This window comes from Suillus fuscotomentosus, assembly GCF_016647785.1.
Source record: "Suillus fuscotomentosus strain FC203 chromosome Unknown F5891scaffold_3, whole genome shotgun sequence".
NCBI lineage: Eukaryota > Fungi > Basidiomycota > Agaricomycetes > Boletales > Suillaceae > Suillus > Suillus fuscotomentosus.
In genome coordinates this window covers 233,289-250,764 of record NW_024539515.1, presented here as the reverse complement: position 1 = coordinate 250,764, position 17,476 = coordinate 233,289, and the positions used below count along the sequence as shown (strand labels likewise).

The 17,476-nt window shown below is 50.3% G+C and overlaps 6 protein-coding genes and 1 non-coding gene across 7 annotated transcripts; 3 read left to right on the top strand and 4 right to left on the bottom strand.

The window, feature by feature from the left end:
• Window positions 1-66: 66 nt before the first annotated feature.
• Window positions 67-654, top strand: F5891DRAFT_898919 (NADP-dependent oxidoreductase domain-containing protein; the record flags this gene model as incomplete). Its single annotated transcript, XM_041373422.1, has 4 exons — window positions 67-165; window positions 200-249; window positions 304-460; window positions 508-654. Coding segments are annotated over 4 exons (453 nt in total), but the record flags the coding sequence as incomplete, so codon positions are not given.
• Window positions 655-1,428: 774 nt separating this feature from the next.
• F5891DRAFT_347458 (uncharacterized protein) lies at window positions 1,429-6,420 on the top strand. Its single transcript, XM_041371452.1, has 11 exons — window positions 1,429-1,775; window positions 1,851-1,919; window positions 1,971-2,045; window positions 2,093-2,194; window positions 2,248-2,481; window positions 2,530-2,580; window positions 2,629-2,824; window positions 2,881-3,015; window positions 3,069-4,651; window positions 4,706-6,270; window positions 6,323-6,420. The coding sequence occupies exons 1-11, from the start codon at window positions 1,701-1,703 to the stop codon at window positions 6,336-6,338; spliced, it is 4,101 nt and encodes a 1,366-aa protein (XP_041232479.1). The 5' UTR covers window positions 1,429-1,700; the 3' UTR covers window positions 6,339-6,420.
• A 130-nt stretch (window positions 6,421-6,550) lies between these two features.
• Window positions 6,551-8,830, bottom strand: F5891DRAFT_1273825 (Aldehyde/histidinol dehydrogenase; the record flags this gene model as incomplete). The annotated part of the gene is made up of 10 exons (XM_041370156.1): window positions 6,551-6,909; window positions 6,960-7,194; window positions 7,244-7,326; window positions 7,382-7,523; window positions 7,577-7,945; window positions 8,002-8,087; window positions 8,135-8,220; window positions 8,273-8,551; window positions 8,610-8,749; window positions 8,800-8,830. The coding sequence occupies 10 exons, from the start codon at window positions 8,828-8,830 to the stop codon at window positions 6,660-6,662; spliced, it is 1,701 nt and encodes a 566-aa protein (XP_041232478.1). The 3' UTR covers window positions 6,551-6,659.
• Window positions 8,831-9,452: 622 nt separating this feature from the next.
• Window positions 9,453-10,280, bottom strand: F5891DRAFT_1124867 (uncharacterized protein; the record flags this gene model as incomplete). The annotated part of the gene is made up of 1 exon (XM_041363924.1): window positions 9,453-10,280. The coding sequence occupies one exon, from the start codon at window positions 10,278-10,280 to the stop codon at window positions 9,453-9,455; it is 828 nt and encodes a 275-aa protein (XP_041232477.1).
• A 189-nt stretch (window positions 10,281-10,469) lies between these two features.
• Window positions 10,470-11,982, bottom strand: F5891DRAFT_1229500 (cyclophilin-like domain-containing protein; the record flags this gene model as incomplete). The annotated part of the gene is made up of 5 exons (XM_041369550.1): window positions 10,470-10,810; window positions 10,859-10,914; window positions 10,967-11,355; window positions 11,412-11,798; window positions 11,850-11,982. 5 exons carry the CDS (start codon window positions 11,980-11,982, stop codon window positions 10,474-10,476), a joined length of 1,302 nt encoding a protein of 433 aa, XP_041232476.1. The 3' UTR covers window positions 10,470-10,473.
• Window positions 11,983-12,078: 96 nt separating this feature from the next.
• Window positions 12,079-12,157, top strand: F5891DRAFT_t20. Its single transcript has one exon. It is a non-coding gene; the product is annotated as a tRNA-Arg (tRNA).
• Window positions 12,158-16,232: 4,075 nt separating this feature from the next.
• Window positions 16,233-17,037, bottom strand: F5891DRAFT_347250 (uncharacterized protein). The gene is made up of 2 exons (XM_041371450.1): window positions 16,807-17,037; window positions 16,233-16,749 (listed from the first exon to the last, which is right to left on the bottom strand). The coding sequence occupies exons 1-2, from the start codon at window positions 17,004-17,006 to the stop codon at window positions 16,353-16,355; spliced, it is 597 nt and encodes a 198-aa protein (XP_041232475.1). The 5' UTR covers window positions 17,007-17,037; the 3' UTR covers window positions 16,233-16,352.
• Window positions 17,038-17,476: the final 439 nt, after the last annotated feature.

Genomic DNA, 17,476 nt, shown 5'->3' with positions numbered 1-17,476 from the left:
ATCTCTATGTCTGATTCTAGCACATAGAATAACAAGCAGTGAGGCCTTGTCGACATCGAGGACTAAAAACTAAAAACTTTAAATACGGCTCGTGAACTTGGAATCAAAATCATTGCCTACTCGCCTCTTGGGCGTAGTTCGATCACGGGTAAGTATCGCAGACCAGTAAAATTGATTTGGACACTCACCGGATGAAAAGAAATATCCAGATGACTTCGAAACTAATGATTTCAGGAGGATGATTCCCAGGTATGTGTCATGTCAGTGCCTGGTAGGGGGCTCACGCGAACTGTACTTGGTTAGATACTCAAAGGAAAACTTCCCGAACATCTTGAAACTGGCAGATGACCTCAAGAGAGTAGGCGAGCAATATAATTCTACCGCTGGACAGGTCGCGTTGGTGTGGTTTCTTGTCCAAGGTGAAGATGTCATCCCCATTCCGGGTACAAAGAAGGTCAAGGTCAGTAGCCATATAGCCTCGGGTATTCATGGTTTTGACTCGCACAGTATCTCGAGGAGAACCTCAGTGCTATCAACGTGTCGTTGAGTCCTGAATCAGTCCAGGAAGTACGTGTTATCGCGGAGAAGGCTGTTTGGGTGGTTGGGGATCGCTATCCTCCAGCGGCCATGAAGGCGCTGTATGCAGAGACCCCACTTCCGAAGAGCACCTGAACTGCACTTGAATTCGAGCCCCATGAAGTCATTCTCAATGATTATAATTGTACTTGTACGTACATGAGGCAGTGTCAGAATGCATGTTTCTGTCGACCGATGATGAACGGTAGTGCTGAACCATAAGTTTGTGCGCATTCGAACGTCCTATTGTGACTTTCCTATATCCTTCAAGTTCGGTCGGCTCTTGGACGATGTTTACAGTAGCAACTCATACAATATTAGCATCTTCTTTGCAAGTAGATGTCGTCTCCTCGTGTTCTCATTCTCGACAATGTTGCGTGCAATTGACTGAGTGAAGAAATCAGTGCGAAGGTCGAGAGCATGATTCACGCCAGCGTCAAAGCTCGACGTGTGGTTGCATATGCGGGTCGCGGAGGAAACTGCCTTTGTTTCACTGTCCATGACGAATGGTTTGAATGGCAGAACAACTTCAGAAGACTCCTCTGGCTGGTCTGAGTCCTTTGGTGCGCTCTGTCCAAGTTCTGTCAAGATGATGCATTGAACGCTTGAGTTCGACGTCAGCCAGCCACGAGGCTGTAGGCAGGATAGCTTATATCCTCTCGTTGGGATAGAAAAATTTGAAAATGTGGATAACGGTTATAATGATCGGTATCTCAAAGCCAAAAGCCATATGGATTTCTATCTTAGGGCAAAGGGTTGCGCAAATGCGTGGACGCTGACTCGGCACAAGATTTGACGCTCACACCAGATTAATTACTCCCGCTTTCCATACTACTGAAGTTCAGCCCTGACGATATTGTCATGAATGCCCATACATATGTATGTATATACTTACCCGCACCTATGAATCAAGCCTGTTACATGATGAACGATGTCACATGCTAAAGTTTCACTAGTGCTTGCACGAACCACGTTCCATTACTTGAACGCGGCTGCCTTGAGGCTTGTGGTCAAGGGTATTCGGGTGCTTGTTATTTAGACTCTGGTCCTACCGAATACTCTTCCCGACCTCTAATTTTTGCAGTCATTTTCCTCAAGCTGATCCAAATTTTCGACTGTTCCCAATGAGCGAAGACAACAGGCAGGAACCTCGTCCGGAGGCTTCTGAATCCAGAGAAGCAACTGCTGGCGAGAGCTCCGTACGTGCCCTCATGAGACTGCTGTCGACGAGCGCTAATGATGCCGTTGCTGCCTCTCGTGCATCTTTCATCCAGAGCCAGCCCCGCACCGGATTCCGTCAGGCCCTGCGGAAATTTAAGAAGAATGTGACTAAAAAAGTTTCTGTACGTCGACCTGATTGCTGGAGGAACTAGAATATAGCTGATATTGTGCAGAAACACTCTAACCGTTTTCGCCATCAAATCCCCGCCGTCCAGAATGAAGATGCTTTATTGAATCAGAATATTGAGGTAAGTATTTATTATTGTGACCTTGAACTTGTCTGAGGTCCACTAAGCATGCACCGCGTCTGCATCCTTCCGATAGCAACAAGCCCGCCACATCTGAGAATCTCACTGGCTGTGGAAATCAAGCAGCATCCGGAGAACCTGCTTCGAAGGTATTTACGCCAAACGATCTAGTTTTCATGTCTAAATTCTGGTGGTCGTGCAGGTGCTGGACGCCCCTCCTGGCGTGGAAGAGATTCCTGATCCCCAATCAGTCGATGCTGAACTTCAGGGTGCCCGTGAGGCTACAGAAGGCATGACACTACTCGGAGGACGTGTCACTTCTGTGGTATCCAAAGTCAAGGATGGCCCAAAAGATCTCGCTGCCGCAGACGATATCCCGACCACATATCTTCAACAACTCAAAATATTTGACACTGTCATCGAGAATCTTACGAACGTATGGGCCGCTCTTCTTGGTTGGAGGCGGGCTAATTAAATTGTATAGGTACATCCTTATGCAAAGATGGTGCTGGGCATACTGTCTGCTGCATCCAAAGTACGTGTAGTTTTGCCCTTCCGTTCAGCAGTTGTCGACTCTACGCAGATTATTCTTGCTCAAACAGAACGCGACAAATCGGTGCAATCTCTTCTCGAGAAATTGGAACAAGTTTACCGCTTCATGTCACAAGAGGACACTCTCAGCCAGATTTCATCGAAGCGCAGCATCGCTGGACGGATCGCGCAGCAGACTCTAGAGTGCGCGTGTTTCATCAGGGATTATTCGGAGAAAAAGAGCTTTTGTGAGGCGTCGAGCCATTGCGCTTTCTATAATTTGAATCTTATGCCATTATCACAGGGAAGAGACTCGAGAAAAATGTTATGTCAGAGACGGATGATCTGATTTCACGGTACAATAAGGCTTTGGAAGAGTTCATGCAACAATTTCGGGACCAAGCTCTTCGGGACATAGCCGATCTTGTCCGGTGTACGAGTAAGGATTCGGACGTGCTTCTGACTTCCCGTCCACTCATAATACTCCTTCAGGTGACGAACTGGGGGACAAACTGGATCTCAGCGGGATGCCTTACGCAGCAGGCGCGGGGCTGAATACCACGAAACTATGCCTACCAGAGACGCGCACGCACATTCTATCCCGGATCACTGAATGGATCAACGACAGCGGAGATACTGCTCAGCAGGTGCTGTGGCTATCTGGCCCTGCGGGCACAGGAAAATCAGCCATCGCTCACACGATAGCCAACTGGTTCAACGACTTGGGAGAGCTCGGTTCGTGTTTCTGCTTCGACCGGAACCAAACGGACAAACGTCATGAAAAAGTGTTCTCCACCATCGCTCGCGACCTCGCTGATCGTGATCCGGAGATGAGACGAACATTGGCGAATGCAGTCGAACATGCAAACTCGCTCAAGAACACGACAGATATCGTCCAGCAGTGGCGCAAGCTGTTGATAGAACCACTAAAGAAGTCTTCTGGGTCAAGCGTGTGGCCTGTCTTGATCGTGATCGAAGCGCTGGACGAGAGCGGGGAAATCGAGACACGGCGCGACCTTCTCCGCATACTTGCGGGCGCACTGGAGGGCGAAGGTCTTCCCCAAATCACCGAACTCCCATCCAACTTTCGGATTCTCGTCACCTCTCGCGCGCTTCCTGATATCATTTCTGAATTTCAGGATGCTCCACACATTCAACGGTTATCCATGGACGACATTTCAAAAAAAGACTCGAAGAGAGACATCCGTAGATTTGTATCCCACGAGCTGAAGAAGGTGTCCGGTCTTGGAGACAAACAGTTCGCGGTCCTCGCCAACAAAGCTGATGGACTATTTGAGTGGGCGCGTCTTGCATGCAAATACATCAAACTACCCCCTCCTGGCAAATCCACCGTTGATTGCTTCAATGCTGTCACATCCCACGATCATGGAAAGCAGAAAAACCTGTTATATGGCATATATAGCTTCATTCTAGGAGAAAACATGGGGAAGGACAGATACACGGACACTGACGATTATCAGCAAGCGCTAGCAAAGTTTCATTCTGTGATGTCACAAATACTTGGCTCAGCCGAACCGCTCCCTTTAGATGCCCTGAATGCCATGCGGTGCCGTTTTCCAGACCAAAGCGAGCACTACAAAGTAGAAGACGTAGTAGCACATATGGGATCCCTCCTAAGCGGCATCACCAGCTCATCCAGTCCCATCCGACCCATTCACGCATCCTTCCGCGAATTCCTGACAGACAAATCATCCAGTGGTGACTTTTTTGTGGAAATATCGAACGCGCAACGCGATCTTGCTTTCGCATCACTTCGAGTGATGGAGCACGACCTTCGCTTCAATATGTGTGAGTTAAAGTCTTCATACCTCCCCAATAGCATGGATACCGGACTGCCGGATAGAGTCGTGACACGGATTCCCTCGCATCTGTCATATTCCTGCCGATTTTGGGCTACGCACGTCCGAGCAACGGACTTTGACGCGGAGATCGCCAAGGAAATAGGATCATTCTTCGATAGCGAGCGACTGCTCTTCTGGATTGAAGCACTCGGCCTTCTTAATGGACTCGGCAGCGCGGTTGCTGTGCTTCCACTGATTGCCCAGTGGCTGAAGGTGAGAACAGACTCACCTGGTGGTGTCAGGGGAAGTGCTTACGCGCGGACACAGGGCCAATCCGGACATGCAAGCGTCTTGTCCGCTGCAACGGACGTGCAGAGATTCGTGCAGGTGTTTGGTGGGATGATTTTGCACAGCACGCCACATCTGTATGTATCAGGGCTGCCATTTTGCCCCAACAAGTCTACGATAGCTAGAAAGTTTACTGGAAAGTTTCCGAACACCCTTCGTCTGATGCAAGGTCGTCTTGTGAACTGGACGGCTATTCAGACCGTGATCCGTGGGCACACTTCTCAGGTTTTGTCAGTCTCGTTCTCGCCCGATGGCACTCGCATCGTGTCTGGTTCTTGGGATTCCACTGTCCGGCTGTGGGATGCCGCAACGGGGCTGCCATTGGGTGAGCCCTTCCGAGGGCACACTCAATCGGTTTTGTCAGTCTCGTTCTCGCCCGATGGCACTCGCATCGTGTCTGGTTCAAGCGATTCCACTGTCCGGCTGTGGGATGCCGCAACGGGGCTGCCATTGGGTGAGCCCTTCCGAGGGCACACTCAATCGGTTTGGTCAGTCTCGTTCTCGCCCGATGGCACTCGCATCGTGTCTGGTTCTTGGGATTCCACTGTCCGGCTGTGGGATGCCGCAACGGGGCTGCCATTGGGTGAGCCCTTCCGAGGGCACACTCAATCGGTTGAGTCAGTCTCGTTCTCGCCCGATGGCACTCGCATCGTGTCTGGTTCAAGCGATTCCACTGTCCGGCTGTGGGATGCCGCAACGGGGCTGCCATTGGGTGAGCCCTTCCGAGGGCACACTCAATCGGTTTGGTCAGTCTCGTTCTCGCCCGATGGCACTCGCATCGTGTCTGGTTCAAGGGATTCCACTGTCCGGCTGTGGGATGCCGCAACGGGGCTGCCATTGGGTGAGCCCTTCCGAGGGCACACTCAATCGGTTGAGTCAGTCTCGTTCTCGCCCGATGGCACTCGCATCGTGTCTGGTTCAAGCGATTCCACTGTCCGGCTGTGGGATGCCGCAACGGGGCTGCCATTGGGTGAGCCCTTCCGAGGGCACACTCAATTGGTTTGGTCAGTCTCGTTCTCGCCCGATGGCACTCGCATCGTGTCTGGTTCAAGCGATTCCACTGTCCGGCTGTGGGATGCCGCAACGGGGCTGCCATTGGGTGAGCCCTTCCGAGGGCACACTCAATCGGTTGAGTCAGTCTCGTTCTCGCCCGATGGCACTCGCATCGTGTCTGGTTCAAGGGATTCCACTGTCCGGCTGTGGAATGCAGCAACAGAACAGCAATTTCAGGAGCACACTGAAATCCACTCCGCTACATCCCCTTTGGATAGACGTCCCACCATTTGCTTCGCATCAAGCTTGGAACATGCACTGCAAAACCCTGCTGAGCTACTTGAGGGCACTTCTCATCTTGATTCAAATCCTATCATGCCAAAAGATGGATGGATGAAAGGAACCCATGGTCGGCTGCTTTTCTGGATACCGCCCGCTTCCCGAGAACAACCATTTTATACTCCTAGGACTGTATTCGTGATGTCCGGTGGGCTAGAGATTGATTTGAGTCGCATGGCTCATGGAGCAGACTGGTCGAATTGCCGAGATGGGTGAGTTCTTAGCCTTGACTGTCCCTCGTAGTTGCTAAATCAATATTTCTAGCGCTACTTGCAGTTGATTTAGTTGTAGTCATACCAAGAGTACGGTTTTATTCTATGTCGATCCTATATATGCTATCGAGCTTGAATTTGGAGCGGTTCGCTATCGTCATGGTCCCAGAGTGGATGCTTCAGCAACAGTATAGCGCAACGTTCTAACATCTAGTGTGCGCCACAATTACCGTAGAGTAACATGGGGCGATAAGGTTTGCTGCTCAAGTGCTCTTGAGGATACTTTCAAATTTGTCCTCCATAAACATTTCTCATCGAATACAGGTAACAACATGATTCTCTGATTGATACAACATCGATTACTAGCATTGTTATTGATTCTCATTAAATCAAATCAAGTTCGACGGGTATTGGAAGTCCTCCAGGCCCACGAAGTTCTCCTTTATGCTTCTCGCAGAAACGAATCGGTAGAAGATGCTAATACTCCCAGCTTTGTCGTTGGTCCCACTTGCTCGTCCTCCTCCAAAGGGTTGCTGACCCACGACCGCGCCGGTACATTTCTCATTGTAATAAACGTTGCCGGCAGCGTTGCGTAGCTTGTTTGTGGCGGTCAGAAGGGCCTTGCGGTCTGCGGCAAAGCTGGAAAACAAGTTGTCAGTCAACGCATATCGCAAAGACCTTGGGCTTACATAGAGCCGGTCAGGGCATAAGGCGAGGTGTTGTCGATCAGTTCCAGAGTCTGCTCATAATTCGCGTCGTCGTACATATAAACCTGGAAAGTTGTTAGTACATCTGGCCGCATTTGCGAACGAAAAACCATTACAGTGATGACAGGACCAAAGATCTCTTCTGTCATGGTGACTGATTCAGGATCTCTGGTTAGAATGACCGTGGGCTGTATGAAGTAGCCCTTGGAGTCATCGCCTGTAGCATCATGAGAAAACTCGTAGGTGAGTCGTAGTATCCGCCTTACCAGTGCCCCCGATAAGAACCTCCCCTCCCGCATCCTTGGCTTTCTGGATGAAGCCAATTATTTTGTCATAAGCCGGACGACCTCTGCGATATTATTCAGTGATAGGTGCGCAGCCCGATGCATATAAATGGAACGTACATCACCGGTCCCATAAAGTTGCCGAAGTCTGATGGTGACCCGATTTTGATCTTCGCAACCTCAGACAGGAGCAGATCTTTGAATCCAGATGACCAAAGCGAAGAAGAAACATATAGCCGTGACAACGCAGAGCATTTTTGTCCTGTACACACGCCTGTCAATCTTGTGCGCCACTCATACACGCAATATGCGCACCTTGATACTCGAAGCCACCTCGAATGGTCTGCAAAACTGCATTTCGGATCTCTGCCGACTTGTGGATGACGTGGAAGTTCTTTCCTCCTGTCTCACCAACGATTCTCGGATACCCCTTGTACTTGTTCAGGTTTGCGGCGATGTCTTTCCATAGCTTCTTGAATATAAACGTGCTGCCTGTGAAGTGGAGCGCTGCAAAGTTGGGGTGCGATATCGCCTGTGCGACGACTTCTGGAGGTGGTCCGGGAACGAACTGGATGACGCCGGCTGGAACACCAGCCTCCGCGAGGATCTGATAGATCAAGTAGTTGGAATACGTGGCCGCTGGTGAAGGTTTCCATACGACTGTGTTACCGACGATTGCGGGAACTAGTAAGATGTCTGTTTCAGAACGTAATAATCGTGATAAAAATAGTCGCTCGTACCACCTGGAAGGTTACCACCGATCGCTGTGAAGTTGAATGGCGAAACAGCAAGAACAAATCCTTCCAGCGCACGATACTCGACGCGGCTATCCAATCATCAGAAGTAGCCTGATAGAAGGGGTACCGCACTTACTTCCATGATCCTGCCGCGTTCTTAGGAGGCTGTTGTGCGTAGAGTTCCTCAACATATTTGACGCCGAAACGGAAGAAATCGGAAAGCTGCGAAAATTCCATCAATCAACTGCCATCAAGATAGTTCCATCTTACACACCTCTGCGGCAGCATCGATCTCGGCCTGCCACGCGTTCTTGCCTTGACCAAGCATAGTAGCTGCTACCAATTTGTAACGGTACTTGCCGCTAACAAGCTCTGCAGCACGCAGGAAGATGGCGGCGCGATCGTTCCAAGGCATGGCCTCCCACTCAGCTTTGGCGGCAAGAGCACCATCAATCGCGCTGGCTACAGTCGCTTCATCTGCCTCGTGGTATATGCAGAGATGACGGGCGTGATCGGAGGGTATGGGCTGCTTGGCAAGTTTACCGGTTTTGATCTAAGATCCGAGGAAATCTAAGTCATCGACGAGTTGGCCAGTGACAAGCTGTACAGACCGGTGAGCCATTGACGATACATGGAACCTCGAATGGAAGTTCCTGTTGCATCTGAGCAAGTGCAGCTTCGAGACCCTTGCGCTCTACTGTCCCTGCAGCATAGGTTCGCTGCCGACATGATCCAGGATGAGAAGGAGTGACTGGTGAAGTTCCATAGACTCACCATAGGTTCATTTTCGATTGCAGGTACCCTTGAATGTGGCGAGCTGTGGTGTAGACATTTTGGAGACAAAGTCGTTGAGATAGGCAGATCTGGAAGAGTCGCCCAGGACTTTAATTTTAGTAGGCCAAGATGTCCGAATCTGAGTCACGCTACCTGTCAGCGGACCCTAGTTACTTATCCCCTCGGGTATCTCTAAATAATGTTTCACTCATATTTCTACTTGATCCCTGGTATCCGTACGTTTCTTCAAGGACTTCTCCTACGGTCCTCCCCCTAGTCGACCCCAGTAGCTGTGAACAAGATGATTACGGCAATTTTCCCCAGGTGCCGTGCTACTAGTGCGCTCCTGGTCAAGCCTCCTTACATACTCGCTTAAGCAGTGCTTGAACTTGACATGTCGACACGTCAGCCAGGCACTTGATCAACTTCATATCAGATCATATCCGTAATGACCGTGATTTTGGTCACTACGTGAGTAGCCTATACAACTATGCATACAATCATGGTTAGATCTAAGAGTATCTCGTTTCATAATACAATGACAATAGGTGATGCGCAGTAAAGTACTCGGAATATTAACGTAGAATGGCGCATGTAAAGAACGTCCCCGAGAAGTCCTAGGTTATATGACATGACAATGATAACGTCGTGATGGTCGTGATGGTCGTGAAGAGGAACGATCATATAGTAGCAGGAAGCTCGTCGATCTGTCGCTTGAGATCTGATAAGAATTCATGCGAGTCCAGAATGCTACTCGCACATCGCGCGCATCCTGATGCCTCTGCGGCCCGCGCAAAGAATGGCATGCTGAAGATAACATCTGTGGTTGGCCGTATTTCCAGGTCTACTCTGGCCATTCTTTCAAACTCCTTCCACCACTTTGGCGGTACAAACGCTCCATAATACGGCCCTGAGCACTGCAAGCACTTCACGTCTTCTGGAATCTTCAGGAGCGCTTGGGCATCCTTCGAACGTTTCTTGTGCAAGACGAGGAGGCGATGATATGAGTGCGCTGTGATGAACCGGAAGTCATCCGACAATGGACAGTCAAGGATGTTGACGGAGAGCGTGTGTCGTGACGCAACCTGAGCTTCATGCTCGAATTCGTAACGACTCGCAATTGCAAACACTCGCACGGGATCATCTTTCAGATACGCGGGGGTGATAAGCTGCTTGCGAAGAGAGGAGATGACACCGAGGAAGTCGTATTTGACTGCGACTCCGAGAATATTGCTGAGCTCGTCAAGGGATGAAGTGGTAGGATGAGGTACGGGGTAGACGAAACGCAGAAGCGTGTGCACGGTTGAGCTAGGCTCCGACACGGGGATTACAGGACGACGTTCTTCGTTTGTTGGATCGTCAGGAGGCTGTGGTAATGCAAACATGTGTTCAAAGAATGGAGAAGCGGCTGCTAGTATGCAACGGTGGACGCAGAATTTGACATCGTCGCTCGACAGCAGGAGCATATCAGAGCCGGGAGCGTAGAAGTCATTGTGTGAGTGTGTCATGAGGGAGAAGCCAGAGGAGAAACAGAGAGTTACAGCTCTCATTGCGCAAATGTCTTATAATCTAGCCCCGTGGCACAGCAATGGTGGAAATTACAGTTCAGACTGGTGGGCTGCCTCATCGGGCCATCATTTTGGTACACAGAGCACAATGAGTAAAAACATACAGGCACGGTGTTCAGTTTCAGATCCGCTACTAGTGGCGTGTCCTATGATCCCGAGAATATCTATCTCTGCTGCGGCGCCTTTCTCCAGATCTGTTGCGTGGCACAGGAGAGCCGGAGCGTCGGCGTCGATCCCGAGGGTCTTCCCTATCTCGATCATGTCTACTCCTGCGTGATGAAGTTTTTTTGTCATCTGGAACTTCAAACACCATTCCATAACCATTTCTGCCATCGCTTCTTCCAGCTGCCCGGTATCGTCGAGTTTCTTCCAAGTCTTCGCGACCGCCAAACCCGCCCCTTTCTTTGCTATGCAGTCCCACTTTGGGGTTATTGGACCAGGTAGTATTGAGCCGTGCCACAGACTGCGAGCTGCGTAGATGAGTCAGACAATTATCAATGAAGTGGTTTCGCACGTACAAATCTACCCAAATACGTCGATCATCTACTAACACATTTTGCATCTTAAAATAGGCCTGACAAGTCCTTGAGTCTCGTCTCACTATGCAAAAACTGTACACCACGAACCTGTTCTGCGTCGTCTCGCTTGTCAAATTCTATGAAAGCGTATTGCAATGAGTCACCCGTTTTCTTGTCCCTAATGACTTGGCAACTCATAATGGTGCCGAATCTCGAGAAGATGAGCTCCAAGTCTTCGTCTCGTGTGACAGGGTTGAGTTTGCACACGAAAAGGACGTTTTCCGGAGGCCGGACGTTGGCAAAAGGCAGGTCGCCAACCATTTCAAGCGTTAGAGCAGAGGCTGCTGCGGCCTTCTCGCGGCGTATACGCTCCTCTTCCTCATCCGGAAGAGTGGCAAGGGGGTCTTCATCTTCTGCAATCCTAGTAGAATTATCTGGGGGCCGAGTAGGAGATGACGGGGGTTGGACTAGGCTGGGCGGGTCAGGGAATGGGTCATCTACGGATGTCCATGAGCATATGAAAACCTTAGGGTCCAACTAGATACTAACGTACCAAGAATAACGACGTGTCTGATCCGCACATCCTTGAATGGTCTCCCATCTTGATCCGTGAAGACGTCATTTAGCTTGTCCAGCGTCTCCAGCCCTTCTACGACGTGACCAAAAACTGCATGCTTCCCGTCGAGATAGTCTATGTTGTCTGCAAGTGTGATAAAGAATTGGCTGCCACAACCACCTTTCTCGTCGTTCACAGAGGGTGCTACGGCCATGGACACTGTGCCTTTATGGGTGTGCTTCAACTTTGGCACGAATTCTGGGGCAAAATACCGGGCGGCTGTGGCATCCTTCTCCCCTTGCGAGGCAACGTAGGACCATATTGATTCTCCACCTGTTCCCGTGGCAGTGGGATCACCAGCCTGAGCTAGGAAATCTTTGGATACTGGATACTGTTGTTTAAGGCAAAGGTACCAATGAAGGGAGAATTACGCACCATTGAAGAATGCATTCAAGTTATAGTAGTAAACCTTACAAAGTTTCAAGAAGTTCTCGCATGTTTTTGGGCACTGCTCCACCTCAAGGTCGATGACGAGGTCGCCTAGAGAAGTTTCGAACAAGACGGACATAGAGAAGGTCCGGTAGTTGGATTGTTGTACTGACGATTATGGGCAATCTTATCCCGTCTTCAGCACATAGTACATGTGCATTGGCGTTGTTTCAACGGCCGCCTGGCGAAATGGCATCGCGTCTGACTACGATTACGTGATCAGGAGATTGCAGGTTCGACCCCTGCGGTGGTCATGTGTTTTGAATTGCTCTGTGATCGGTTTTTTTTCATTCCATACCCCGTGTTGGCATCGGGTGTTCTTGTTACTGAATTCTGATCGGTGTCTCTTGTCATTCGGTTTCGACAGTTAGTATGCATCATTTTCGTAGTAAGTCTTCATTTTATCTCCTTTCTTGAGATAGACCAATATCATTGCATCATCTGCATATAGATTGACGATTATATGGCCAGGTGTGTCATATCTTTTTGGTTTTGTTGAATGTCACTGACACGCTTGACCGTCGCAGATCATGATGCCGCATCTAGGAACCAGCGGCATTAGTCAACCGCAATTTGATTCTCCTTCGCCAATTCACGTTCCGACTCCATTGAACGTCGACGATCCCCAGGACCCCAGCCTACTAGTAGGGTAGGTCCGGCAGCCCCTTATGCACCCTCCTGGATGCATTTGTTCCGTTCCTGTCTTTGTTCGATACCACGGGATTTCTGCGAGACATAACGGCTAGGTAGTTTATATCGGACTTCAGGCTCATTTGTCAAGCACCAAGTGGCTACATTATTGCTGCTGAGGTCAGGAAATTTTGTCTTTGCATTATGTCTCGTGCTGAATTTCACCACGAGCATGGCCAGGACCTCGATGGGACACTTTTGTCGCCCTCGTCATTGTGATCTTCGAATGTTGCATTGATCATTGGATCGCCCCTTCTCATTGACGTGTACGATTGTATACCCGTGTTTACTGCATCTCGTACGAGTAGACTGAGTGCAAAGACCAACGATAATTGGGTCATTAGAGTGGCTACGGAAGATACGGTGTTAGTTGAAGTGGGTATTGAAGCAGAGGTATCAGGCTGCTAGATGCAGGAGCCTCCAATCAGACAACGCTGAATGCCCCGAACACATGAATCGTGATGGTACAAAAAACAAGCGATGACATGCGATGAGATAAGCAATACTTGTATGTACGCCTATAAAGTACCGGCAAGACGCAATACAGAAAGAGGTATGTGCTGTACAAGGTCACGTATGCAGGAGTGTAGATAAAAACATGGGAATGCATCATTGCTGTTGGTTTTGGCCTCCCGGTTGACCCCCGAAACCGATAGTGCTGTTTCCAGTTCCAGTTCCAGAACCACTGCCGAAACCAAACGCACTGGGCGTAGGTGCTGACGGTTTCCCAAAGACCGATTGCTGTTGCGTTGGCCCATTTGAAGTACCCGTCGAAGGTTGACCGAACACAGAAGATCCGAATGCAAACGTGGGCGTCGATGATATAGGCGCAGTAGAAGTATTGATACTGGACGAAGAAGGCGCTGCGGTGTCTTCCTTCTTCCCAAATGAAAAGACAGAAGAAGTGGGATTGCTTGATGGAGCAAATGGTGACGGCTTCACGCTATCTGTATGCTTATCTGACCCATTGCCAAACGTGAAAGTGCCCGGTTGGGCACTGCCAGATACAGCAGGAGATCCAGTAGGAGTTGTAGAGAATGCATGGCTCGACGTGGCATTGCCAAATACACTCTTGGGAGCCAATGTAGACGTGCTTGCGTCACCGCTGGGCTGTGGAACACTGGACTTCTCAAAGATATTGCTCGAGATGCCATTTGCATTTGTACCAAAGCTAGAACCACCAAAGACTGCAGGTGTAGAAGCGCCAGCCTTACTTCCATCTTCCTTGGTAGCATTTGCGGCGCCAAAGATTGATAATGGCGCGTCCGTCTTCTTCGCATCACCACCCGAAGACGGAGTTATGGCAAAGGCTGATGCCCCTGACGGTGCTCCAAAGCTCGGCGTTGACTTGGGTGCCAATGAAGCACCTGTAAAGCTAAACGCTGAACCACCGGGGAGCGGACTAAACGAAAATTTGGGCGTCTCAGTCTCTGCTCCTTTGGGCTTGGGCGCTTCTGAGGTCTCAGCAGCTTTTGATGTAGCAGTGGCATTGCTACCAGAACCAGATACTGATGCTGACGAGGGCTGACCGAACGAGAACTTTTGCTGTGAACTTGCCCCCAAGGGACTGGATTGAGGAGCAGCCGCCGAGGATGCGAATAAAGGGCTAGTCTGTTTTGCAGCATCGGTAGCAGTTATGGTAGGGGGAGATGCAGCAGCAGGCTTTGGGATCGTGCTCGCAGGCTTTTTGCCAAAGTCAAACTTCAGTGGAGCAGGTGCGGATGGGGCAGAAGCTGGGGCAGCGTTGCTTGAAGGGGCCCCAAATATCGATGTGGGGTTAGCTTGTGCTGATGTAGATGCTGGCACCGAGGAAGGTAGTACACTGGGTTTTGCGAAAGGGAATGGTGCTGGTTTGCCGGTTTCTGTGCTTGATGCTGGTGCAAAAAAGGGATTGGTGGATGCGGAAGCAGGTGCAACGAACAGTGGCTGTGCAGGCGTGGGACCAAAAGAAAATGTAGGAACTGAGGTTGCTGCAGACGCAGGAGTCGATGGTGCAGCTGGCTTAGCGAAAAAGTCGGGTATAGAGGGTGCGGATGATGTGGTAGGTACGGTGGTGGTTATGGTGGTGGTGGTGGTGCTAGTAGGTTGTGTCGTAGGCGGGCCAAATGAAGACGGCGGCACTGCAGGGGTTATCTGTGGAGTAGACGAGGTAGGGAATAGGCTAAGTTTATTGGCAACTGGAGCCGAGGCCGCAGGCGTAACGCTTGCTGGTGTGGAAGACGCAGTAGGAGCAGTGGGCTTTGAGGCATCCGTGTTCGTTGAGGCATTACCAAATGAAAATAATAACGGTGTCGACTTTGTCTCAGTGCTGCCAGACGTGGATGCAGTAGGGGGTGGCGGGGTGAATGTGATGATGGGCACAGCCGGAGCTTTAGGGCCTAGCTCAGGCGCCGTGGCGCTAGTCGGAAGCTCAAAGGCCTTTGATTGCGGAATCTCTCCTTTCTTCTGCTCCAGCATCCGTGCACGCATTCTCGCCATCGCCTCAGCCTCAAGATCCTGCTTCTCCCATTTCGAGAATGCACGAAACCCCGGACGAGATGGACCCTCGGCCACACCAGGAATTAATGGTGGAGTATGAACATTTGAAGAGGCAACACGTCGACCAGTTGTAGCCTGAGGTAAAGGCTGCTTAAATGGATTTACCCGGATTGGGCCATTGGTCGACGACTGGCGGGAGGCACGACTAGAAACAGGGCTGTTCCTCATCGAATCCCAGAGCAGGTCCTTACCCGTCTTCGTTGGTGATACAGGAGCTTCACCGGGGGTGCTAGGCTCAATCGAGGCTCTAGGCGTCTCTTGCCACACAAGTTCCTGCCGCTCTTCAGAGTCTTTGTATTGTTCATCTGTCAGCCAGGTTTCCACATAGATCTCCATATTAGCCTGCCGATCTGGGTGCTGAGAATCCCTGGGCTGTGTTTCGGTTAGCTCCACAAGCACATTAACAAAGGGGCCGCAACCTACCATTGAATACTTGCTCCGAGCCTTTTTCACCAATGTGAGACGAAGCCGTTCGCCTTCATTCCCGACCTTGTATTGAACACCATTTGATTCCCACACCTCGCCAATCTTTCTACCTTTGCAGAGGGGATCCTGCGAGCTGTCTAGAGCATCACTGGCTGTCACCGAAGAAGTTTTCTTGGCCCCTTTCTTCTTCTTGGAGGTGCGTTCGCTGTGCCTATGAGAACCTCCAGTACTGCCCTCGCTTGCTGGGGATTCAGAATCACGATCTCGCTTCCTGCCGCGAGAGGAACCATCTGGTTTTCTTGGACGAACCGTGCGACGCTTGCGATGACGGTGAGACCTGTCATCTTGATCATCCAGTACCCCCGTCTTCATCATCACCGCCGAAAGTCGAGCCAGCCTCAGCACGATCACGCTTCTTCCCACGAGGAATTGGGTGCAATTCAGCGACATCGTCCTCGGCAGCTTCCATTTCCTGATCTTCAGGTGTCTGAGCTCGCGACATATTCCGAGGGCGCTTGTCACGACCATCGGTGCGCATATAATCAACTTCTTCATCCGAATCAAAAGTCCGTTTTGATCCCCGTTGAGCGGGCTCTAGCTCGTCCTCTTCCTCGAGAAGCTCAAGTTCCTCATCATCGTCAATGAGGTCATCACTATCAACACGAGACTTCTTTGATATTGCAAGTTCATGATTGCCCTCATGATCATAAGCTCGTTTCTTGCCTTCCACCGCCACGTTCGGGTCGAAAACAAGATCCTTTCTGCTAGCGCGACGATAAGAACGTTTCACAGGCGTTAGGGACTCGCGCGCGAGAGGAAGGAGGCCATCCCGAAGGCGGGGATTATATCGGTGCGCAAAGTCAAATCCGTTGGGCTTGTGATCAAAGCCAGAAATGGTACGCCTTGTGGCAGGGAGTTGATTAACATGTGGCTTCGTAACTGTATAACGATCAGATCGAGACAACAAAACACGAAAAAGTTGCACACACTAGATTCGGCCGCCCTTCGCCTCAATCCATGCGCGTCTGCCAACGGAACTTGATTATTTATCGCCGGAGGCTTTTCCGTGACGTTATTGGCCTGTATTCTATCCTGAGCCTCGCGTTCAGCGCGCGCCCGGGTGGCCGCAGCATATGCTACAGCAAAGGGACGACAGTCCGAGTCTGGGATTCCATGTTTGCGACGCATCGCTCTGATTGTCATAGGTGTCATAAGTAAAGGCTAAAGAAATCTAAAAAGAATGACGCACTTTCTGTAGCCCAATTCCTGATTTTTTTTCCATATGTCCCAGGCGCGTACTGAGATGAGCGATACCAATAGGCCAAGTGCTAGGATGAGACTAGCCCTGAATAGAATCGAGTACTGGGACCATTGACCCAGGATACCAGTATCTGGTATCTGCAAAATGGGGCCGCCGAGAATGTCAGCATGCTCATCGTCGTAAGCCATGGTACGACGCCTTGCGGGAGAGTTGAAGGAGTAGTCAAGAAAGGTGTCCCACACCCCTCGGCACGGCCCGAGTGCGGAGTGAATCGGAGATCAAAAATTTGATTTTCTGTTAAATTTTCTTGGTAATGATAAGTGATGGCGAAAGCAAGTTTTCATCTCCTCGTCTTAGGTGCCAGGAAAGCGCTGAGCCACACTGCAGTTTTCATCGACGCGTACTTCCGCTGCCAACGCCGGAACTTCTCGTCCTCATTTATATTTTATTCGCAGACGATTTCGACCAGGGTTTACGCCAAATCATACTGGCATCGCTGAAGTGATTCGGTGTCGACTTGGATCGAATATTCTTTCATGTGCAACCTCCACTCGCCAATGCCTAGGGACATGGCTCACAGTGCTTTCGTCCCTATACTAATGATGTGGAAGATTTAGCTATCAGAGCGTGCTCAGTTCCACGCTTGAATGTCCAGCTG